The sequence below is a fragment of the Alosa alosa genome, chromosome 2, assembly GCF_017589495.1.
Source record: "Alosa alosa isolate M-15738 ecotype Scorff River chromosome 2, AALO_Geno_1.1, whole genome shotgun sequence".
In the NCBI taxonomy this organism is placed as follows: domain Eukaryota; kingdom Metazoa; phylum Chordata; class Actinopteri; order Clupeiformes; family Clupeidae; genus Alosa; species Alosa alosa.
The window spans coordinates 22,612,897-22,638,766 of record NC_063190.1 but is presented as its reverse complement, the minus strand read 5'-3'; the positions used below and the strand labels follow the sequence as shown (position 1 = coordinate 22,638,766).

Sequence of the window (25,870 nt, the reverse complement as noted above, 5' to 3'; positions counted from 1 at the left end):
CCCCTCGCCTAAAAGAGGGATCTAAACGTTGATGGCGAGATGGGGGTGCATGGGTATTGGGCCCTGAACGTCCCAAGGGTGGAGGAGAGTTCAAGCGGTGCATAATGGCATCTAGTTGGGCCTGTTGCCGAATGAGGCACTCTTTTAGTTCACTCAGCTCGGTGGTAGATCTGGCTGACATGATGTTAAGATCAGCGTCACACTCAGTTGTTCCTTGGGCACTGCATGAATAGGCCCGAGGCCTTGGCTTGTTAGTAAGCTCCCCCTCATTAACCCAGCGTAAGGCTTCTTCCCGTATGTCAAGGAAGGAAGCATTAGGGTGAAGGCGCATATGGCGCCGTAGTTCTCGCCTTAACATGTTATCCTTGACATGCTCAGTGAACTGGTCTCTTAGGACAAAATCAGGGTTGGGGAAACATGACGGGGATTTACGCCTAATCATCTCCAGTAAGGACATTAATACATGCGAATACTCACGCAATGACTTGCCCTCTAATTGCCGTCGCTGAAAGAATTGTTGCTGTAAGGTAATGTACGACTGAGTGCACCCGTACACCTCAAGTAAGATAGCAAAGATTTTCTCCGGTTCATCGCGCTCACTGGTTGGTCGAAACTTAACCTCAGCCTTTGCCTCCCCATCTAATAAATCAAATATAAACAGTGTCTTCTCTGAACGAGACATAGGTCGGACTCCTAATGAGCGCCGGGCCTCCTCTATCCACTCCTCCACCCTAAGGGGGTCCTGAGAAGTCTTGCCGGAGAACTTAGGGCACTTTTGCTCTCTAGGCACCAACACATAACGCCCTGTCATAGGAGGGGAGGGGGGTTCTAAACCTGGGGCAGAGGGAGTTGGAACTGCTGGCTCACCTCCAGATTCGTCACCGTTTGAAGGACCTGGATCAACAGGAACTGGCCTCCGGTTCACTGTCTCTCTAAGCTGTTGATTATCTGCTTGGAGTCTTTGTACCGTCTCCATCAGTGTTTTTACCCGCTCTGCCAACTCCTCATTAGACATAGTAACACTGCAAAAAAAAACAACGTGGAATAAAGCTATGCGTCACTGAATCAGTCACCACGACAGAGGTAAAGCAATACTGCAATACTGGTTGTGATTACCAGGATTAACATCCCGCCAGTGTGAATGTCTGTTTATACTGATAAAATAAGTAACACATACCAAAGACACGTTGACTGAAACGACACAAAGGATGAGTTCGGAGGGACAGCAACGAGAAAGCAGACACCAAACGCCGACACCAAACAATTCTCCCAGCAAGACAGCACAGGTGAGCTTTCGCGGGGTCATTAATTTAAAAAGACGAATGCCCTACGTCAGGTAAGCCTCGCAGCCAGGTGAAGGCGGAGCATAGGCAGGGATCTTGGGACATGTAGTACGCTTGATCTACCCGTTACACATAGTTTTCATACCAGTGCAGGGAAAATGCAATTAATTATTGAGTGAGACAGTGATTCACATTCCCTGTTGAAGCAGCATAGGGAAGAAATTAAAGTGGTTGGATTATACAGAAAGTCACTAGTAATATCTGGCAGAGTCTGACATTAATAATGCTTGTGTGAGCAGGGGCTAAATTAATATTTAAACGTTTTGCACTTGACTTAGAGATAGATTTGCAAATAGAAAAGATCTGGAACGCTGAGAGGTATTAGAGATTTTAGTCATTAGACAAAGTCAGCGAAAATTCTCCCATACCAGTCGGTGTGTATCTGTTCAGAGATATCAGAGATAGCACAGTCTAAATACAGAACTGTAACCAAAATATGTGTTCAGTCATGTTACATGTAATATTTTAACCACTCTCTCATGTCATTGGTCTATTTTGATTGTTGCCATCCCATAACTGAATGCTACCTATATTTTTAACCACAAGCCAGAAACAGTCAACAAGGAGAGTGAAGATTACAGCAGACAGCTTTAGAGTAAAAGGTCACTTACAGGTCAACCATCCACTCAAGCAGCATCAGTACCAAACTTGGCTTTACAGATAGTCACCTAAATTACTCTATTGTGGGTGGAGCAAGCTGCCCATTTTTAGAAGCCATTACCCTCAGTGTAGTGTCTTGTTTAGAAAATGGGCCACCATTCATAAGTTATAAGGCTGGGAGAAAACTCCAGGACTTGGGAAGCTGCTATGCTACAAGCTATCTCATTCTTCTCTGTAGTACTTTTACATTGGTGTGATTAGCTGATGATATCACGGTGAATAACTTAAAAGCAGTGATTCTACACTCTGGACTACATGTACTGTATTATGTCTGTGTAATGCAACTGCACACAGTCCAATGTTGTTTTGTGTAATATGTAAGAGAGTAACATTGTGCTAACTTTGTCATTACAGTTTAGATTCACCTTGTAATGTATGCGGGATGTACCAGACTGATTTGCCCTTTTTTGGTTGCATGACCAAGCTTGTATACCAGTGAGTCACTCACAAGTCACTGATTAACTCTTAGACCAGAACGGCTCATCGTGTCAATATTTGCCATGCTTGATATTATGTGGTGTTAAAGCTATTATATCCTAATACGATATTTTGCTTACATGATGTGTTTACCCATTGGAATACAAAATACATACAATGAGATAAACAAGATTCTCACACTGGGAGTTTAAGCCAAAAAAATATTTGAACCATAATAACAACACTGTGCTGATTGAATATGTCAACATTTTAATCGCAGCCAAAGAATGCTACAGCATTGTAGCTTACATTACAAAAATGTTAAGGTGTCCTGTTGTCATTACCACAAATGTTTTATTAAACATTACTGGCAAGACCCTGGCCAAAACTGACCAACAGACGCTGTTCAGTTCAGTTGCACACAGCTGGACACACATACAAGGGTAGGCCTTAGGCAATCAAAGTGCTTGTGCTCTTTAGATTGTTTACTTGTGGAGCAAATGGTCATCTGTGTTCTTTTTTAGCCGTTTCTTGCTCTCTAAAAAGTATGGAAAAGATTTTTCTGTCACTCCTTGTGGTCTCTCTTTTGGTGAATAACTGGTTTACATATGGAGGTAAGCTTGTTTTTGTTTTATTGCTAATGTCTTTTAAAATGAAAGTTGAAACCATGTAAACAGCAACCTGAATAACACAACAAAAGCACAACATGTAAAACATTTGATGTACATAGCAGAGAAGAGTACATATTTTTTGAGGAAAATATTCTTTTGTTCGTTGATGAAAGATCATTTTTCTAAAATCAATTAAATAATAAATAATAACTGATTTTGAAATCTAGTTTTAGAGTTAAATATTCCCAAACTTAGGAGGGATTATATAGTGATATATTTCAATATAGATATAGATGTATCTTATGCGTTTTTATTGAAGAATGTTTGACGAACATGTTGGTGGTGATTTTTTTTTTTAAATTGTTAGTTTTCAGGCTCTGTTCATAGCCTGTTGTTTACCATAGGGCTTCCCGGACTCTGTGAGAAAGCAGTAGTGACCAAGGGTTACCAAACGTTGTCTAAACATTCCAATTGCTTTGTTCAATAGCTGTCTAGCTGACTGACAAGTCAAGCTTAGCCTTACATTTCTTTTTATTACATTACATTTGCCATTTTAACCAAAGTGACTCTTAACATGGTAAACAATTTAAGGTAGAGTACGATAAGTACAAGTTAGTGCATCAGTGAGTGCTATTTCCATACAGTCAAGTAGCTATTTCTAAACATTTCACCAGTCACTTTATTTATTATATAATGTATCTTCAACTTTATAACAATTGTATTGTTATTTAATAATTGTGTTGTTGTTTAACAATTTATACTTCTTATTTATACTTATTTATTTGTAATTTTTCTCTTAGTTTAAAATTGGGAATGTTCCAGAGGTGTTTACCCAACTTATTTTTCTATTGTATGCTGTGGACTGAGAGACATAACAAGAAACAAACTGAATATACTTCTGAACTCAGAGTGAAAGTTCTCCGTTGTTGCTTGCTCCTCTTCCAGCCTCCGTGTTTGTTTCGCCCCAGACGGCGAGCACGGTGCTGCGGAGGCAGCGTAGGTTCAACAGCGGGCACCTGGAGGAGGTGGTGCAGAGGGACAACCTGGAGCGGGAGTGCATCGAGGAGAAGTGCAACTGGGAGGAGGCCAGGGAGGTGTTTGAGGACAATGCCAAAACGGTACACCACCTGTGTGTGTGTGTGTGTGTGTGTGTGTGTGTGTCTATCTGTGTGTGTCTGTCTGTCTGTGTGTGTTTGTGTGTGTGGGTTGGGGGGATACTTTTTTTAGGGAATACCTTTGTTAAACAGTCTGTCAAAAGCATGACAGTAGGCAACTATGTGATATATCTCATAGCAAAAAATAGTTGTCCTGACAGTCAGTGTTCCACAATACAGCTGTGTCTTATTCCCATAATGAAATGGTCCTGATAGCTTCTATGTAAGGGATAATGTATAGAACGCCGGTCATTATTGGGAAAATAAGTCCCAACAGGGCAAACCGGACCCCGTCGCGCAGCGGAGGGGTTTTGTTCCGCCCTGAAGGGACTTATTTTCCCAATAATGACCGGCATTCTATACAGTATCCCGCTTATTACACGGCTACTTGCCAAAACAAAATAATAAACTCCTTACGATATGACTTTAGCCTACATAGCCTATAGCCTACATAGCCTATTTGTTACTGTTCATCGTGGCATTTGCTAAAACAAATAGTTCGCAACAACACACGCTGAACTTAAATCAAACATTCTTTAGAACACAACTGATCAACCGTCTGCTTTCACTTTTGAATGAAGTTCCAGTCCTTGCGTAGTGATATGAAATACCTGAATTAGAAGCACAAACTCCTTGCCATTGACAGCGGTCATAATTTTTTTCAGAGGTCCTTTCCCAAGAAATAGTGACCGCTAGAAATTTGGGAAATCCCATTCAAGTCAATGGAGCGTTCTACTTGCCTTGTGAAGAGCCGTGTAATAAAGTTTTATAATAAAATAGCATAACAACCTCTGTCACATGCTACTAAGCTGCCATAGTGTCATCTGAGACCTGTTATCACTGGTTCTGGGGACATGACACTCTTTTACTATTGCATCTCCTTCTGTAGATGGAGTTCTGGGCTGGTTATATAGGTAAGACACCCACCACATTCAAACATATATCACTGTACAAAATATCTGAAAAACATCTTGCAAAGCATCAATAGTGTAAGCTTTCTTCTCTTCTCCCATTCAACTTTTAGTACTGATTATTATAATCCGAGGAATGTATTGCTGTTCATACTCATTCATACTGGGGTTGTTGTAATAAGCAGGCTGATATTATTTACCATAGATGGGGATCAGTGTGAGTCCTCTCCTTGTCAGAACAGAGGAACGTGTGAGGATGGAATGGGTTCCTATGTGTGCTGGTGTCCCACTGGCTTTGGTGGAAAGAACTGTGAGATAGGTGAGTGAATCCTGTCTCTTGTGTCTGGGTAAACTTGGCAGAAGACAGAATAAACGGCCCCAGCTGTGGCGCAACTGGCTGGGGCACCTGCACCGTACGCCGGCGACCCGGGTTCGATTCCCGCCCCGTGGTCCTTTCCGGATCCCACCCCTGCTCTCTCTCCCATTCACTTCCTGTCACTCTCCACTGTCTTATAATTAAAGGCATAAAAGTCCTCTCCCTGTCCAAAAAAAAAAAAAAAAAAAAAAGAAGACAGAATAAACCTTGGTAACTGATTAGTGTTATTTCCCCCAAAACTTGAACAGACAGGGTGTAAAAAAGAGCTACAGTATATAATGTGGACCCCTGCGCTCGATGGTGTTTTATGCCCCCAACGTCGTCTTCCAGGCAGCGCTGCCACCGTCGACTTAAAGGGGAACTTGGCAACTATTTCAACTTAATAAACCCGTTTAGAAATCATTTGGATGGTTAAATGACCTGTTCGGTGAAAATGGTGACTTTCCCCTGCGCGCCTAGCGCCCCCAGGCGAGGAAAACCAACCTTGCAACATTGAGACTACCGTCCCGAAAGAGAAGTGAGAAACAAGAAACTTCGTTTTAAATCGTGTTTCTTACCTTGTAACATCCACATAGTTCTGCCAAACTTATGCTAACAGTTCGCTAGCTTGTAAACAAATCCATGTGCTTTATCATTACCTTTTCACACACTTTGAAATAGCATAATGTGCAATTTCTCCAGCAGAGGGGGAAATCCTGCCAAGTTTCCCTTTAAAGGCACCTTATCCTAAACCTAACCCTAACCCTAACCCTAACCTATGCCTAACCATAGCACCTTCCAGGCAGCACTGCCTTGAAGACAACGTTGGGGGCATAAAACACCAAGAAACGTAATGGAAGGAGGTTCAGGGTTTTCATTTAAAACATTGCTTGTTTGTTAAGCTTCTAGATTGTTCTATGGACTGGCTGTTCTTTTTCTGTATTGTGATGTATATTGACTACCATTTCACTATATGGCTCATGCTGTGTTGGACAAATATGAATAACAAACAATTTCATGCCAAGAATTTAATCTCCTACTGTATTTCAGCATGATATTGGAATTAGTCTCTCTGTTCCCCCTGTTCCTCTCATTAAGAGATTGCTCGTCAGTGTGCCGTGGATAACGGCGGCTGCATGCATTTCTGCCTTGAAGATAAAAAACGGGGTGCCACATGTGCATGTGCCCCAGGATACCGGCGGGGGGCAGACAAGATGACCTGCGAACCACTAAGTACTCACATCTCCATCTCTCTCTCTCTCTATCTATCTATCTCTCTCTCTCACACACACACACACATTGTAATGACCAATGATTTGAGCATAGGCTTAACCTGTGTAGCAGAATCAGTTGTACTGAAACACTGTATGTTCCTAACACCTTTCATATCCTTCTCACACATTTATTTGTTTACACTCACTGATCACTGTTAGGTCACATCTGTAAAGCTTTACCCAGTGATGGCATTCAATGTTACCAGCTCAAGTTTCCTTATCTGTTATCTTATTGGCCTGTTTTTATTGTTATCATTTTGATGATAAGTGATGCTAACAGCAATTGAACAGAACTGAGCTTGATTGTAGCCCTCAGCCATGCCAAAGACGAAACTGATGAATTATGGCAAATGGGCTATCCATCAGCTCATATTTCATGATCACATTTGACTGTAGCCTGAGCAAGTGAAATGAATAAAGGCCACTCATAGTGACTGTTTGCCGAACACCAGCTAACAATAGCTTCACTGATTTTCCTCTCCAAGGCACAACGCCCAAGGGTGAGAAAATAAACAGCTGATAACAAGTTTATTTGTTTGTTTGTTTTTGTCAGGTCAATACTCCTGTGGTCGGATTGGCAAAACCATAAAGGACAAAGAATCCGGAAGATCTGTCACAGACGCGGAAACAGTTAACCTGAATGACATGTTATTCAACGCCCACCTGAACATGTCGGATCAAACCTCCTCTGAGAACAACACCCTTGACCTCACCAACAGCACAGCCAGTCCAGAGTCACTAGAGGTTAACAGCACCCAGCAGCCAGCAGTAAACAATTGGACAATTCCTCTCTGGCATTTCTACCCGACCCTGAGAACAATCATCCCTGAATCATCCATAGACGAGCGAATCGTCGGCGGAGATGAGGCCACTCGAGGAGAGATTCCATGGCAGGTATGAGGCCAGACAAGCAGATGACTATCATTTGGGGGCTGCAGTAGCGTAGTGGTAGCTCCTTAGCTGGCCTAGTGTGCAGTTGTCAGAAAAGTTGTGGGTCCAATTCCTGGCATCCACTGTTGTGCTCTTGAGCAAGGCACTTAACCCCAAGTTACCCTTGTAATATAATTGACATATGTGCGTCGCTTTGGATGGAAGTGTCTGCTAAATTAATAAATGTAAATGTCAGGAATAACTGACTTAGTTTGAACCAGAGTGGATTCAGCTTGGCAGGGCTTTGGTAGCACAAGGTGTAGAGTGAAGCCAAACCAAACCAGGATTGTTATGCTTGTGTACTGTTTCCAGACTGGGATGTGAATACCTTAATCAGGCTTGTAAATGTACTTAAAAAATACTCATAACTTATATCTTTGTAGAATAGCTCAATATGTCTAATACCAATCTTGTAATTTCTCCTTAACTCAAATAATCCAAGGTGGCTATATTCAACAAAACCACCAATGTAATGTTCTGTGGAGGCTCACTACTGAGTGAAGTCTGGGTCATCACAGCAGCCCACTGTAGAGCTGAGAGCCAGGGACCTTTGTTCATCCGAGTAGGTGAGTGGACAAATACGCAGCAATTCCAGTTCATAACATACACAAATAGGTGTATTATTGACCCAAACATTGAGGCAGACTATTGAGACATCACTTGTTGGAAGGTTCATGATTCATGGTGTTTGCAGGCGATACCTCTTAACAAACATCTTAACTCTACCAGGGGAACATGACAAGCGCGTGACTGAAAAAAGCGAGCGTGACCACGAGGTGGACGACGTCATCCTCCACCCTAGTTACAATGCCAAGAAGAGCCTCTACAACCACGACATCGCCCTGCTCCACCTTCGGGATCCCGTCATCTTCTCCGACTACATCATCCCCATCTGCCTGGGGACCAAGGACTTCACCGAGTTCCTCCTGAGAGACGGCTCCATGGCCCTGGTGAGCGGTTGGGGCCGGACGTTCTTCAACCGCCACGTGTCGCACACACTGCAGAAGGTCGAGGTACCCTACGTGGACCGGACTGAGTGTAAGCGCAGCAGCAATGACCCTGTGTCCCGCTTCATGTTCTGCGCCGGCTACAAGACCCTGAAGAAGGACGCGTGCCAAGGGGACAGCGGCGGACCACACGCCACCAAGTACAAGGACACCTGGTTCCTCACGGGCATCGTCAGCTGGGGCGAGGAGTGCGCCAAGGACGGCAAGTACGGCATCTACACACGCATCTCCAAGTACTTCCACTGGATCTCCAACGTCACAGGCTTGACTCTCGCGCACACAAAATGACCAAGGACCCAAAACAAATGAAAACATGTCATAAAGGGGAATGCAAAATGTCTTACGCTTGTCTCAATCTATACAATGACAGCGCTCTAGTTAAAGAAATGTGCTGTGTCTTCAGGTAAACAACATGCAGCATCAAAGGTTGTGAAGGATGCATCGAAAAAAAATGTAAGCTTTCTAAGCATTCCATAGAGACTGATGATATTTATTTAATTCAAAATAATTCACTCAAGAGTAAAATAAAGAAAGAAATAAATAAAGATGTCCTCTCAAAATACTTTGTTGCTGTGTTAATATATTTCTTTTTGATATTTTTGGATATTCACATGAGAACTCTAATTTACATAACTGAAAATACATTTCTCTAATACAAACAACACATTGGCATTTGCTGTTCTTAGGTCTGTGCAGAAACTCTCCTGTACTACAATAGCCATAGCATACATTTTAAATGACTTTATGCAAGGAATTCATTGCTCCTCAAAACCAATAATATGACCTTTCATTGGTGTACAACAGAACTGTGTCCAATCAACCGGTCACAATATCGGTTTTGAATGTGATGGAAGCTTCTGAATTGTGTTAAGGCTTTGGCAAAGCTTAAAACCTACCGAAATCAAAGTGCAGTGCAAAATGAAGCAAGCATGGAGTGTGCAGCAAGAGAAACACCCCATGGTTAAGATTGCATCATGCGGCATTGTGAGTGGAAGCTGAATAAAGCGCAACCATAGTTACTGAGTGATGGCCATATTTTGAAGACCCCACTATGTCCACAAATAAAAACAATCATGTGCTCTTTAAACTAGGCAGCTATCATGTCATGAAACAACAGCCTCATAAAAATGGAGGGTTAGAGGGAATCATGGGATTTTGAGTTTTTGGCACATACAGTATATACTCAGGTAGATGGTATGCAAATGTGCTGTGTACACTATAACACATATCCGAGACCCTCCCATAAATACATTCTGTACATACAGTAAGAAAATAGCTGTACATGAACAATCTCTGCGAGAGACCCGTCTCATCTGAAATTGCTGAAAACCCTCAACCATGACTCGCATGAAGAGGCCTACCTCTGGACACCGTCGGGAGGTGGGGTCCAAGGTTGCTTGATTACCATGGAAACCGAGACTGCGGTGTGAATAACACTGGGCACTGTGTGGTAATGAGAAAAGGCCTGATGCCAACCAATCAGGCTCTCTGTAGGTCAGGAGGAATACTGGCCTGTGTTTCACATTGTGCTTGACAGGTTTGTTTTGAACTCCACTGTATTGACACTGGTGGATCCTTGTGAAAGATACTGATCTTGGAACTGTAGAGAGTCTATGCCTGTCCTTCAGTCCAATCCCCAAACCCCCTTCTGTCAGACAGGGTTGCAGCCTGTCTGTAACATATGTAGTTACTCCTGCATCGCGCATGTCCTGTCTCTTAAGAGATGGCTGGTGGAGACTGTGAGACTGAGACAGTAAGATTGAGGACGGAGGAATGCTGGGGTCTTTGTGCGGAATGCTGAGGATCTCTGGAGTGCGGCCTGAGGAAAAGTGATGGGGGCTCCTGTGGTCTCACAAGGGGCTTCTTCAGGAGCTGAGCTTCCTGGTCTTAATGCTTACCATATCTGCAACACAACATTGTCAACATTGTGTCAGGAACCAAACCTTTTCATAAGGCATTAGGTTTTAAATGGTAGTTAACTTCCATAGTACTCCTGACGTAGTGCTATGTGCTACAAATGGATGGCTGTAGCCTTTGGGGACAGGCACGCAAACTCACCACTCTCACCAAAACTCACCGCCCTGGCGGGTGAAATAACCGGTCTCTCCCAGAATCCTGACCAGGCTGTCGGATGGAACTCGGCCCTCCTCCCCCCGAGTGATGTTCCTCACTAGCCTGAGATATCACAAAGCACAGCGCAACACTGTCACTGGTTGTAACGGATCAAATTTTAACATCACCTCCATTTCAGCACCACATTGTTGTCGCCATTTTCTACATTTTGCGATGACTCAGTCGTGTCAATGGGAAGTGCAAGTAGCCTACCACAGGCCCGCTCCATCCTCCTCCACCAGCTGAAGGACATCTCCGCATTTGATCACCAGGTCCTCTGGTTCTCTCTGATGGCCGTCCACCACCGCCCTGTACCGCCCAGGGACCTGTGTGTGTGAGAGTGTGTGTGAGCATGTGTGTGTGTGTGTGTGTGGGGCGGGGGATCAGTTATCCACTCACAGCAAAACACAAAATCAACATCCGTAATTTCTTACAGGGAGGGGGGCACGTCAGGTCAGAGCTCCACCAGAGCGTATCACTGCGACTTCCTCTCCCCGCTCACACCCCCCCCTACGACCTAAAAATGACTATTCATCTAAACAATGGAGCGCTGCTGTGTCGGATTCATTTGTTATGCATGGGTTGATCAAGCAGGTTAGATAACGGCAGAACGTGAAATCACAGATATTTCAGCAGTGTTTGTAGCCCATGTTAGGAAAAACAAATGGCAGCTTCTCAATAAGGGCAGTGTAAAAGCTAACAACATTTAAGAGAGCAGGTAGTGTTGTAATTATGTATAGCTGCATTTATGTAGTGAAGGGACTTTCTACTCAGGTAAAGTGGGAGTTCCCATCTCTGTCTCTTTGATTGGACAAATTGAAATGTTCTGTTTTTTTTTTTTTTTTTGTTGCATTATTTGCATTATTTTCGTACTTTTCCTTAGAAATTCTGTTTTCCATTTTTTACAAAATCAAAGACAAACCTCAAACTGAATCTTAAATCATCAACAAATCATGAGTTTTCAACCACTACATGGCAGTTTACACAATTTAGAGAACCACTTAATAAACAGGTAGAGTGCATTACAGGTATTCATAGCGAGGAATTCATACAGACCTTCAGTGATGTAAGGTCCGTCTAGTGCCAAGGAGCTGGCTTCCCTGGATCAAGGGCTGCTCACTGCTCCAGGTGTGTATGTGTGCTATAGTGTGTGTATGTATGTATGTGTGTGTGTGTGTGTGTGTGTGTGTGTGTCTGTCTGTCTTTGTGTATGTGTGTGCACTAATCCCAGATAGATTAAACGCAGAGGACAAATAAAGTAACTTATTGCAAACACAAGCTCACCAGCAAAGTGGCCTCCTCTTCCTCATCGGACTCGGACAGGTTGGACAGGTCAGTGGTCCAGTCCTCCAGGCCCTCACAGAAGTCTGCTGAGTTGGAGGTACCATGCCAGCCTGCAAGTACAGTCAGTGCAGCACAGATCATGACTCATACAAAAAAAAAATGTAATCTTTACTTGAATAGTCTGCTCACAGAGATTTAAACGATCATCTATAAACATTTAAGTTCGGTATGTAAAATTGTTGTACTAAACATCAATATAACCAAATCAAAAACCCCTCCCTTTAACCGTAACCATAAATTGTAGTTAACAGCGTGTCAACAGATAGTTTGATGATAATCTGAGCATCTGTTGATAATCTGTAGCGTCTGTGGACGGACTTTCCAAAAAAGTGTGACCAAAAATACGTATGACTCTCTTGAGAGTATATCAGTGTGACGAGCCAGGGAAATAATTATTCACTTATCAGTTTGACTGGATCTACCCTCCTGTTCCATTGAAATGCAACACAACATGATATACTCATGTGAAAACTGCAGAGCATCTGTACTTATTTCCTCAACATTCCTTTAACCTCTACTACTGCAACGTTCTGCCACAGCAGGTACCCAGGGCTGTGGGTGCTCTCGTGTTCCACACGGCACTCACTGCGACGGTTCTGCTGCCGCCGGGGAGAGAAGATGACCGGGTCCGTCAGAACTGGGCTGGTGCGGCCCGACTCAGTCTCCTCGGAGCTGACCGACGCCCCCTGCAGCTTGCTGTGAGGAGGCACATCAAAACAAGCTGAGCAGCCTGTGATCTGTGTGGGGCTCCAGGGCATGCACACCGACACACGTGCCAGACTGACCCCCGCCCGGTCAGGTGATGGGTAATGATGATCATGGTGGAGGGGGAGGAGAGATAGGGGTGGGCAGAACAGAAACACAACACCAAACACAGTCATGAAACAAGCATGGAGCCCTGTAGCACTGTACAACCAAAGACTAATAGGATTGTTAAATGAGGTTGAGAGATACTTTAGTGGTTAATGCACAGTGACTTTAGGTTACCATGGTTTGAGAGAAACATCAAATGATAATGTCCCGATACCTCATGCTCTATTTTAATGCAAAGTATGCTATAACACCAAGTGGAGCAAAAATGTGCATATAACAGGGTTCCTCCATGGCAGTTTTGTTATTCCATGCTATTTTAAGCATTGCACACAGTTGTTTAATTTCTTACATACATATTTTTTGTCAGTAAACTTGCCTAAAACGTGGAGTTCATCAGTAATTAAAAGATTAGAAAATGCCTTTCATTCTATCAGCAGACAAGCTCACACAGTAGCTGGCACGTAGAAGCTCAAGAAGCAATGAGGCAACTAATCAACAAATCCTGCACACAATATTGCAAAGCATATTCGACTGCTATTCCAATAGAGTTATTTTGCCATTTCTAATTCAATTCTAAGGTTGGTTGTTGTGAAACGTAGCATCTCCAAATGAACTGGGTTGATCTCATATTCATTTGTGACACAGCAGCTAGCACATGCTTGAGCACACAACAGCATGACATTCCACCTGCTCAGGGCAGAAGACATGTCGAGAAAAAATAGAACACAGAAAAAATACACTGAAAAATCATCTAAAATCTTGTCTCAAATCTTGTCTCAAAAGTGAGTGGATCGGGGAAGCTGTGGCGTTAGAGGTCCGTACCACATTACCACATAACTGCCCACTAAGACCGAGATTTGAATCCGATCCGTGGTCATTTTACAATCCCACCCTATCTCTCTCTCTCTCTCACCCACTTCCTGTCGCTCTTCACTGTCCTATTTGAATGAAAGCAAAAAGGCCCAAAATATACTTTAAAAAGTGATTGCATAATTCTATAGCTTCCATCAAGAAAATGAGCTAAATACAGAACAAAGTAGCTGACAAAGCTTACATAAGAAATGATGAAGCATAATATTCTTCACTGTCACAAAGGTCTCCAGTTTTGAAAGTTTCCCAGCTCTTGAAAAAATAGTTTTGCATAAAACCAATCTAAATGCAATGCATTTGCTAATTCTGTGATACTGACCACCTGCGTTCTGTTCCAATTGAAGAGTGTCCTCTTTGTAATCACCAAAAAACACTCTGCTCTGACCTCTGAGTCACTGCCCAAAACCAAAATGACTTGTTTTCAGACACTAATAAAATTCATGCAAACTGAGCATGAGAGACACACCATGTGAATGTCAACAACATTTCAATAATTAAATCTAACCCTTCATGCATCCAGAGGGCAATGAATTCTCTACTCACAATTCACTGTTGAAACTGTTGAAAAGTGAAGAAACTAAAGCAAGTATACTGACTACTGATTGAAGATATCTAAACTTCATATGACATCTTCATACCATTAAATAACAGTCTTTCACATGGCTTGGAGTCAAAATAATTCCTTCAATACGACACAGCAAATGAAAAATCAAAAAAGTGTTTCACTATTTCCCGCTGTTGTTCTCCTTCACCACTTGATTAAAGCATACCCTCAATGGCACTCAGCCTCATCAGTAGAGGACAAACACACCGTATGCCCACAACAATAATCACAATATGCACATCACATCACAAGCCATACAAACACACACACACACACACAAACCAGCACAAACAATGACACACTACATCTGTTTGTAGAACATGTTAGCACTTGCATGTCTTGATATCGATAATGTGAAATCAGTGAATCTTGGTTCCTTTTTTTTCTGAAAGTGAATGTCTTCATTCATGTCCTCACCTTACCCTGATATCAACAGACTTTTTCTCACCAATCAGTTAATTAAGGAATAAGCCCCGAGAGGCCATAGGTTACACTGATTACAGAACAGCTAAGTGGCGTTGTTAGGCACGACGGAGCACTATTCTAAAATCAATCTCAAGTGGCTTATTGCTTTTCTAAAACGGTTACTACATATATCTGGCAAAATTTCATAAAATAAAGGCACAGCAACGGAAAATGTAACGATTTAATCATAGATAATCAATCTATAATATAATAGCGCAGTAATATAGAACGAAATGTGGTCAATGTGTATGTTTGTGCTGGATTTTACAACGACATCCAACACGATTCAGCCTATTTTAATCAAGGACCAGAACTATCTGTTTTAGAGAGCTGACAATTAACAGTATTGCCATTTAGTCATATTGTGTAACTTCTGCCTCCTACCAAACCTAGACACATGGAACCTACCTAGAGCATTGGAGCAGGCTACTGCATGGCCATATTGGATACACAATATTGGAACACATGGAGATTTGCAAGCCAATGACATGGTCTACTAGACGTGTGTGTGAGAGGAATTCTGGTCGCCAGAATTCCTGCTGTTAGCATGCAGCACATGAGTCAACGCCACTACGAGATCATGCAGACAAGTCGAGGCCGGAGGAGAGAATCACCTGTCTACTACCCCCTCCGCAACCACGCAGGTGTGACCTTCATCTGAGGACGACAGGAAATGAAGGGGAGAGAGAGTCGGAAAGCAACATCAACATTTTTTAAAACAATGTGAACAGAGTAATGGGGAAAAAGGAATAACTGAATGATTGAATCCTGCATGCACAGCATCACAGGGACGTCACTGTAAGACATCAAAAGCTCAAACAAATTCAGCTTCATCACATGAAATAATAATAAAATCATAGTGAAAGCCACAGAACACACCCAAAGTGGACATTGACAGACAGTGAGCCACAAAGTAGGAACCTTGAGCAAGCCTCTGATTGGTGAGGATCTTCCTGATCTCGGTCAGCCAGGACATCTTCACCTCCACCGACGGGGCCTGAGACGCACACACACACACACACACACACACACACACACACACACACAAGCAAAACGACACACACACAAAAAAACACACACACACACACACACACACACACACACACACACACACACACACACACACACACACACACACACAAATGCAAAAACACACACACACACACACACACACACACACCACCTGTCATTGAGTGGTGAGTGTAGCAGGATGGGAAGACACACGTCTGATGAACACAAATGATCTGATCTGCTGTCAACACAGTTTAAATTTCACAAACCCATACAGACTCTGCCTTTGTAGAGTAACAGATGTGGAATGATTATATAATAATATATCTACATAAATAGTTAAAGGGCAGTCACTGTATGGCTCTGTGTGAGTGAGTAAGTGAATGTGAAATACTCTTTGTAGACCCAGCTTTGCCTTCGTATGGCATGTGGTGCAATCATGTTGTGAGGGAATGAACGATTTAGCTACCTGGATTAAATAGACCTCTTCTCGGCCACTGTACCACAGCTCAAACTTCTTGATGTCTCCTTTGATGTTCTCTGTGATGCCAACAGCGCTCATCTACAAAAATGGCACAACAACACACACAGACGAGTTCAATTTGGTTTGCCTGATATCACCTTACTTGGTGGTTATAACAATTACAGAAAAAGTCCCACAAATGAAAAAAAATAAGGATTTGTTACAATTAACTTGCAAATCATATATAATCTCTCTTCTAATCACCAACTAAAGATCTAATGTTTATAAGAAAAAAAATGAGATGCCCACTGAATGCCATATGTAAATTATATAATGTCTAATACAGTAGTAATACTACGAGTGAAGTTTAAAGAGATCGAGGTAAACACAAGTCCTTGAGAAAGTGAACACAGAGGTCGTCTAAGACAGCGATCGGTTAGTCACAGCACCCGCAGGCAATGTTTGAAGCTGTAGGAGGACGTGCGCTCGTTGCCCTCGCCGTTCTCCTCACGCTTCTTGCAGAAGAGCAGCGCGTGCTCGTGCAGGAACAGGTGGCGCTGCATGGGCTTGAAGCGGGCCAGGTCCTTCATGCGCGTGGAGCCCTTCTTGTGGCTGATCCACACGTTGAAGGAGCCCTGCATGAGAACACGGCCCAGGTCGCTCAGATCGCCCTGGGAAGGGGGAGAGAAAGACATCAGCCTGGCCCCCTGCTGGTATGGTTAAGCATTGCGCTTGGTGATAAGTGAAAATCATGAAATTACAAAGTCATAATCATATGGAATCAATGTGTTGAGTGTATTGTTCCCTGTGTTATAACGTATAGTTCTGGGTTAAAGATGGGGACAGTACAATCTGTGCAATCTTATTCCAGATTCTCTACATGATACAAAAGCTCTCTCATATCCTGCCAATCATCTCTCTTATATCCTGACTTTACCTCATAACCTGTGATGGCGATTTGGTGCATGGAGTCATTGACTGACTTGAGGAGATCCAACATAGCGTTTAGCGCCCCCTGCAGTTCGCTGGCATGGTCAGAGTTGGCACTGTGCTTCAGGAGCTCCTGCGCATGTCAGAGATAGAGGGCCAAGAACACGGATGCACTGTGAGACATGTATGAACGGAGACCATCTCAAAGGGTTACAAAAAAACACGCACACAAGGGAGCTGTAGAATGGTGTTTCGTTGTTTGTGTTTAAAATTGTAACCATTTGTTACCCTTGTTTAAAATGCCATCCACATGACACATTTGTTTCAGAGAGCCTTTTATGTAGTTTACTGAAACCTACTTGCTTGTTCGCTTCTGTGTTCTTTGCTTTGTCCTTGCAGGGATGATAAACTAATGTTATAAACCATAGTCTAGACTGCACTATAATGATTTGGAATAGTGAGGAAACAGTTGTTCTCTCTCAAATGAAAACACATAACTTGCACAAATGGAGAATCATTTGAACTCACTGAATGTTTTGTTACACTGTAGATTGTTACACTGTAGATTATTTAATTAATTAATTCTCTTTTAGAATTATGATTGTATGTTTATGGTCTTGTTAAAATAAAACTCATTGTTTTCATTGTTGACATTTGATTTGTTATTGATATTATTGTTATTATTATTACTATTATGCTTAATGTAGTGTAATGTAATTCTGTAAGTCACTTTAGATAAAAGCATCTGCAAAATACCATAACCATACAGTAGATAATTTGTGTAGAATGATGTATACTAATCATGTTCTGCAGTACAATGGAATTATCAAATAGTACCTGGAAAAATGCAGAGTCAGAGCACTGTCTCCATAGTGATTCAGAGCGAGGTTTGTTCTGACAGTACCGCTCGTACACTTTGAAGTTCTCAGTCTGGAAACAGCATGCCAAGGAAGCACACTTTTTAAATGGAATATTTTGGTGCACTATTTAATGTCACATTACATTATTTTACATCAGCACATTCACTGAATAACAGACGCTTGACATGCATGAGGGTAGTGTCTGAAAGGCTGAAAGAGATAGATAGAGGGGAGAGAGAGAGGAAAAGAAAGAGGGAGGAGAGGAGAGAGAGAGAGGAGAGGAGAGAGAGATAAATGGGAAAGAGAAGGGGGGTGAGGAATGTACTCACCCTCTCAAGAAAACAGGCCCCAACTCTCTCTGGGACCTCCAGGCAACTCTCCAGATCTTGGAGGAAAATTCTGTTGACCAGAAAAGGGAAATTTAAATTTCAAGGACACAGAGATTAATGGAAGATTAGTCACCCTGATTAGACACGACACCATGGATCTCCGCGTGTGTGTGTGTGTGTGTGTGTGTGTATGTGTATGTGTATGTGTATGTGTGTGTGTGTGTGTGTGTGTGTGTGTGTGTGTGTGTGTGTGTGTGTGTGTGTGTGTTTATGTGTGTTTATGTGTGTGTGTTTGTGTGTGTGTGTGTGTTTTTCTTGCCTGCTGTGGAAATTGTAGATCTCTGACATGTTTCCAAACAGCACGTCTTTCTTGTTGCGCAGGGCAGCGGGCAGGAGGCCAGAAAGAGCTGGGTTGTCCATCTCAGCTCTGTAGCCCTGAACACCCAACCACACACACAAGCCCTTTAACTACTGTGCAACTACAGTGTGTGTGTGTGTGTGATAAACATAGTAGCTGTCCAACAACAGTACAACAACAAGCATGCAGACACACAAACCCCTCACAAACCCACAACGACACAACGACAAACCCAGCTCTTACCAGCAACACAGACAGCAACTCTTCCACAAAGACTCTCTCTGTGTCAATCAGCTCCTTGATCACATGTCTGTGGGAATAAAAAGCAGAAAAGTAAGAAGTGAGGTGTCTTTCAATTTGTCAAACAAAACATGCAAAGAGGTGAAAGAAGACTCAGAGTGGAAAAAAGAGAGTGATTAGTAGAAAGAGGGAATTATTTCAAGTTTTCAGACCGTATCTTCTGGAGTGGGTTCTCCTCCCCCTCTGGTGTATATGACATGGAGGACCTGTTCTCCTCATAGTCATGCATCACTTCAATCTGAAGGAGAGGAAAGACAGACAGATTAAGCTTTTTTACACGACTTTACCTTGTTAACGTGACGTCAGTGTATTCTAGCTGTCTTCTTCTGTCACCTTCTTTGTGCTTGGGCTTTTCCGAGATCCTCTCTTCCCAGGTAGGGAAAGATCAGAGAAGGAGAATTTGAGGGTGGAGTTAAAGTCGACACCTATTGACAGAGAAAATCATTAAGGTATTAACAATTCTTGCTTCGAGTTCTCGTACTCTGTGTGTGTGTGTGTGTGTGTGTGTGTGTGTGTATGAATATGTGTGTGAGCATGTATATATGCAGTAGGTCTACAGTATGTGTTAACGTGCCCATGTTAACTGACGGCAGCAGCCAACTCACTGTGCTTGGGCGAGAAGAGTGGGGACTTGCAGCAGCGCGGGGGGTTCTCGGGTCGAGGTGCCACCAGCTGGATGGGCCGGGCCTGCAAGTCCGCCAGTTTCCGCAGGCACGCCTGCCGGTTCTGGATCATTCCGCGCACGGCAGACAGCTTCTCAGCAGTGGCAGTTATCTGGGACTGGCAGAGGAGAGGAGGGACATGGGCCGTACGCTGCAGCAGCAAATGTCACACTCAGCAGGACTCTGAGGCGTACGCGTCAGATTGCAATATGAGTTGCTGTGTGTTTACGGTGAGTGAGAGTGTGTACGTGCACACAAACATGAGCTGAGAGTGCATGTGTGGGCTGACTAGGACTGGTATGCTTATATATCTGCACTGGTCTAGGTGAGTGTGTGTGTGTGTGTGACATTTAAAAACAGACCATTATGTCAGAATTGTATAAAATCAAACATTATTTAAACAAGCTGTTATAACTGCATGCATATGTGTGTGTTTAAGGTATTACCTCCAGTTGGGGTGTCAGGATAGCCTGGAACTCTAGGCTGAGTACATCAGGGCTTGACCTGAGGACGGAGGGCCCCCTCTCCAAGAGTCTGTCCAGGTCCAGCAGGGCCATCTGAGCGCCCTCCTTAGACTGGAACTTATCCACCAGCTGATTGGCCAAGAGATAGGCCCCCTCATCACACCAGGACGTTACCTGTGGGTGAGCACAAGAACACTTAAAAAAAACTGAATGTACTGTATGTGCATATATCAGGTCATATAATAACAACTGCCACACACGCACGCGCACGACACGACGACATGCATATCGACACGACGCGACCTGCGCACACACACACACACACACTATTTCAGGATAAACTATGGGCCTGTCGACAAATGCGGTGTGATATACACATACACACTCATGCTCTTCAAAGCTTACCTAAGCGGCATTGTTTTCTGTTGACTTTTCAACCTCTATTGAACCACTTCATTGGACGAGCGTTACATAAGGGAAGTATTACTGTGTCCGCCCCCTATCCATCCACTCAGCACAGTGATACATACGACAGGGGCCACCTCTATTGTATGCTCCTATGCGTGGGCATTCCAATAGTGTGCCCGCTCCTTACCTCCTCCAGGCAGATGAGCAGGTCCCTGGCGCGCGTGAGGGAGGCGCGGCGGGCGCGCAGTGAGGTGGTGAGCACGTCGCAGTGGTGGCGCAGCTCGTTGCAGCGCTGCACGATGAGCGCCAGGGCGTAGTGGTGGCTGGTGGCCATCTGGTGCCCATGGAGGATGATGATCTGGGCGCGGGTCATCTCCTCCTGTCAATCAGCCGTGGGGTGGGGGTGGGGTGTGTGTGTAGGGTGGGGTGGGGGGGGAGGGGGGGTGTTGAGCCAAACATTGCCCTGAGATTATTGCTTTGTACACTGCATGTGTTTGTTAGTACTTGACACTTGATTACACAATCAATATGCATTTGGTGATTATTTTGTGTGTTTGCCAGTTGAAGAAAACTATGCTATCTCTATCTATGCTTGTTAATTGTAGAAAGACTGGGTAGCCTAGTTAAACTGAGAATATACAATAATATACTACAAACAACTTCAATCAGCCTTCAATTTCTCAGTTGCTGATTGCATTTCAAACAATGCCATAAACTATTTGGCCTCTGGGCATCCTCGGTCCCTGAGGGTTGGCCCGTTGCCTGTCTGTGATTTCACCATGGCTTTGATGGACACTGACGCCCCCTGGTGGCTGACTGACCTCAGCTCGGGCATCCAACACCTCCAGGTCTGCGAGCAGCTGCTCTGTCTGGCCCACTGTCATGCCGACGGAGGGGATGGCCTTCTCCTGGACAGTGAGCTGCTCCAGCGTCAGCTCCATCTGATCAACACAGCAGTGACAAGATCCAGACGTCAGCCATGTGACAACAACATGCTACATAACCCCCAAGGTAATAAGGACGGAACTCATAACAGGAAAACAGAGATGAAAATACAGACAGCAAGATCATCATATCAAAGGATCAAAGGATCTCAACCGAGTAAACCTGAGATTGAATAAAGCTATTCAAACAGAATCCCACAAAATTATGTAACAGCATACGATTCATCTTATGCCTACACAAACGTACTTCGTGAAAGCCTTGCTCGTATCTCAGGAGCTGAAGGTACTGCTGCAGCTTGAGGTGGTGCTTCTCGAAGAACTCATCAAAGGCCATCTCCATGTCCCGCAGCTGGGCCAGGAGCCTGTGGGAGAGGAGGACAGGAGGGGCTTCAGGCGATTAATGAGTCCTCTGCAGCTCAGCAGTGTAGACCTGCCTCTACTCAGCTATTCGAAAGACTTCCTCAAAGAAGTGCACTTCACAGATTTGCAAGCTGATAATCCTGTCACTCTGCCTCAGAGGATCAGCTGGCTCATTTTGGAAGACATTACTACATACTGTAGCTGACTACAGTGTAAGCTTTTATATATATATATATATATATATATATATATATATATTTATATATATATAGACGTTTTAAATATAAATCGACTATATTTTCCTGAGGTGTGTTCAAATCAAAGAATTTGAAACATTTTCAAATATTTTATACAAAGAACATATTAGCAAACAAATCTCAAAAATGTCAAAGCATGGAATACAATGTTAAATATTCATTCCAGTTTGGAACAATTAAACAATTAAAATGAAAATAACTTTACCATTCTCCCCACTATCAGTACTTTGCCATTGCCCAGATAAAGCTAGGGTCTCTTTCTGCATCCCTTACCTTTGCACCGTACTCCTGTCCTGGTCAGCCTCTCTCTGCTCTGCAGCATTGCCCTCTGGTGGCTTGGAGGTCTCCAGATTGACCTGCAACTGACGGCCCTCTTTGATGACAGACCTGATCTCATCCTGTTAATTACAAGCATTCATTTTAAGGTTATTGATTACAATGCTGATTTCACAAAAAAATAGCCACTTGTCCAAACTCATTAGAAGAAGCATACATCATAAAAACGCAATGGATTAAAAAAAATTAATCTTCCTATTTTTGATTGGTGACCATTACCTTCATCTGGCGGTACTTGTCTGTGTGAGCGGTGAGGAGGTACTCGATAGCGTTAGCCTCATCTGGGAGCTCGATCTCGGCCAGCTCCGTGCCAAAGGACTGGAGCAGCTGAGCTATCTCCTTCACTGTTACTGCAAAGCTCTCAATTGCCTGCAGAGATTTCCAACCGATACTGAAGTGAAACTACCCTATAATAACTTCAGACACTATGTACGGTAACTATGAGACTGAACTTGCCTGTTCCATCACATGCAAGAAAAGGTCAGCCTTTTATGGCAAGGCATACAATACATTAGAAGAAATATTCTTCACATTAAATGCAAGACATGCTGTTGGCCTATACATAGAAAGTCTGAGCTAAAATATTTTATCAGTTTCATCAGCATCAGTAGGCCTTGTACTTTTAGAATTTGACCATAAATTCTGACCATCCACTTGAACTCCAAACACCACAATAACAAGTTGCTAAAATGTATGGGGCGGAGGGTTGTACATATAGCGCTATAATGTCCCAGATCATCATTTTTTGCTCAATTAAATAAAATAATAATAATAAACAAAAGAATGATGATTACCGTTCGTAAAACAAACCAGTCACTACGGCAATACTCCAGTTTGCCATCAAACTCAGATGAAATGTGGTTCTCATCAAGGTAGTGGAGAAGGTCAGTTACAGAACTGAGTGTGATTACCTTAGTGGACAAAAAGAAAATTAGTAACTGCCCCAATCACTGATTGATATGAACCGTGCAAAAGACTGTGATAACCATTAACAATTGATTGAATAATACTTTATAATTAGGTAGGATATCGCTGTAGTTTACATAATGTGTGTGTGTGTGTGTGTGTGTGTGTGTGTGTGTGTGTGTGTGTGTGTGTGTGTGTGTGTGTGTGTGTGTGTGTGTGTGTTTGAGTGTGTGCCCATGCAAGTGAATGTTTCAGTGTATGTTTCATACTTTCCTTGGGGAAAAAAGCAAATGTATGTAAACTGGATTTATATGATTCAACGCATAGTCTTACGGGCATTTTGAGGACGAAGTCATCCTGACTGAAGCGAAAGCCAATGTCAGTGGAAGCACAGGGAGTGGTGCGCTGGAGGAGACTAGTGGGCCTCAGCACCAAGATCAGGTGGAGGTTACCCGGAATGGATGTCTGAGAGAGAGAGAGAGAGTGTGTGTGTGTGTGTGTGTGTGTGTGTGTGCATGCGTGTGTGTGACAGACACAAAGAGTGAGGGAAAGAGAGATGGACAGACAGACATAAAGACAGACAGACAGACAGACAGAGAGTGACATTAGAGATACGCATAAGTATTATACAGAGCCATAAAACAAACAATGGAATTCCTCTTTCAGCACTAGTTGCATCATCATCTTTGCAAGCATTTTAACCCGTGTGTCTAGATGAATATCTACTAACAGTCTAACAGCCCACACAAAACTCTAATACAGAACATTACCTCTAAGAACCCACAAAGAATTATAATACGGAACATTAACTCTAAGAACTTTGTGCAGCACAACCAAACAATACTTAACAGTAACCCATCTCCTGAATCTTTGCCTTCTTTTTCTGCCAGTGAAACTCTCTCTGTGTCCCCAGTCAAAATGTGCCTATACTGTGTGATAGTGACTGGATTCCTCCTGCTGAGGCTGTCTGTCAACATGGACACAGGATCAATGAAGTGCAACAGCAACTCTCTGCTTTTCCTCTCAAACTGTCAGCATAACTATACTCAACTCAGGATCAACAAACATAGAGAGTTTTAAGTGTGCACCAACGGAGAGAGAGATCTACTAGAGGTAGTCTTTATATCTTGATAAATATTTCATAACCTCTCTGCAGCGAGTACCGTAATTTTAACCGATTGCATGCCATTACGGATGTACAAACCATTCATCTGATGGAATGCAAGGTAGCTGAATCTATCGCGGAGCAATGGAAGAATTGCGCAAAGTTATTATAAAAGAATAGCTTTTGTCATCCATTAAAAGTAACTGTTTTATAAACGAACTCAAGCCAACTAGGCATACCGTTATATTGTCAGGTATATACAGGATATGTTATAACCCAAAACAGTCGTGCATCATGCCCGCTGAATGACACACTTTGCTCTCTACTACACCCTGTGCGTCATCCACCTGCCCCGAACAAACACTCTTTTGGTGGCAATACGGTTGAGCAAAAATAGCGAAAAATAGATCTTAAAATTAGAACATCTTCTTCATGCTTATGCCATTTCAAAATTCTAGGATGTCAAAAACCACAGCTCCAGCTTAACAAGCGCTACAGAAACCAAATGGAATTGCCCATGCGATCGACAGTCACTGAGTACTGCAGAATTATGCAGCTTCCCAACCCCAAGAAAACTCTGAGACGCCTGCCACCTCGGCTGTAAGCTATTAACATCTGCAACTCACCGCAGCCCTTCGGATTCGAGGAAATCCCCGAAGTGGATTGGCTTCCGCCATTATTTCAGAGTTCAGGCTTTCAAGGGGCTATTTCACCCCTTTCCTTGCCTCACAACTTCCCTCCCTCCATCAGTTTGTCCGTGGGACAATCCGCGTCAGAGAGCATCCGCAGCGTCGACACTGCAGTGCTTTCAGAAGTGGCGGTAGTGCTGCCTGCAACACCTTCACGGCATCGGATTATCTTCCCATTAGGCAACAGTTCAAACTGACTGGTGCTCAATGGCTGGCTACATTCACGATATTATAACCGCTTCCAGAGCCACCTAAGTCTAGAGGTAGGTTATAGCCTACCGATACAATAGGATGGAGTAAATCGTGAAATAGCCTAAATAAGTTGCAGGACCTTGGACAGCGGTCAATTGGATGCGACCCCTAGCCTATGTGACTATGATCGTTCGGGGGAGTTTCAATATAAAAATAAATCAATAATCGTGACCTAAATATGACCAGGCCCACTGATTCTTTGTGTTGTTAGAAGTTGTAGGCCTAGTTGTTGTAATTTCAAACTGTAGGGTAGGTTTAGCTCAGGCTAGGCATACACACATTTAGTAACGCAGGTATAGGCTACTAACCTGTAGCCTAGCCTATTCTGTTTCGTGCACTACCAGCTTAGCCTACTTTACAAAAATA

The 25,870-nt window shown here is 43.2% G+C and overlaps 2 protein-coding genes across 5 annotated transcripts; one reads left to right on the top strand and one right to left on the bottom strand.

The window, feature by feature from the left end:
• Positions 1-2,747: 2,747 nt before the first annotated feature.
• Positions 2,748-9,224, top strand: f9b (coagulation factor IXb). The gene is made up of 8 exons (XM_048236960.1): positions 2,748-3,034; positions 3,977-4,149; positions 5,075-5,099; positions 5,302-5,415; positions 6,550-6,684; positions 7,279-7,619; positions 8,098-8,221; positions 8,385-9,224. Exons 1-8 carry the CDS (start codon positions 2,968-2,970, stop codon positions 8,948-8,950), a joined length of 1,545 nt encoding a protein of 514 aa, XP_048092917.1. The 5' UTR covers positions 2,748-2,967; the 3' UTR covers positions 8,951-9,224.
• LOC125289844 (proto-oncogene DBL) lies at positions 9,132-25,482 on the bottom strand. Of its 4 annotated transcripts, none has more exons than XM_048236931.1 (26): positions 25,190-25,482; positions 23,792-23,923; positions 23,347-23,463; positions 22,772-22,921; positions 22,490-22,614; positions 21,847-21,961; positions 21,477-21,596; positions 20,843-21,034; positions 20,230-20,421; positions 19,727-19,901; positions 19,455-19,546; positions 19,274-19,359; positions 19,065-19,131; positions 18,783-18,898; positions 18,464-18,533; positions 18,112-18,204; positions 17,282-17,407; positions 16,794-17,015; positions 16,351-16,443; positions 15,792-15,867; positions 15,485-15,527; positions 12,705-12,898; positions 12,059-12,168; positions 10,988-11,100; positions 10,721-10,837; positions 9,132-10,565 (listed from the first exon to the last, which is right to left on the bottom strand). In XM_048236931.1, the coding sequence occupies exons 1-25, from the start codon at positions 25,238-25,240 to the stop codon at positions 10,726-10,728; spliced, it is 2,982 nt and encodes a 993-aa protein (XP_048092888.1). In that variant the 5' UTR covers positions 25,241-25,482; the 3' UTR covers positions 9,132-10,565; positions 10,721-10,725. The 4 variants fall into 4 exon arrangements, with proteins under 4 accessions (XP_048092888.1, XP_048092897.1, XP_048092878.1 ...); XM_048236940.1 differs by having other exon boundaries at positions 10,730-10,837; XM_048236921.1 differs by having other exon boundaries at positions 10,740-10,837.
• Positions 25,483-25,870: the final 388 nt, after the last annotated feature.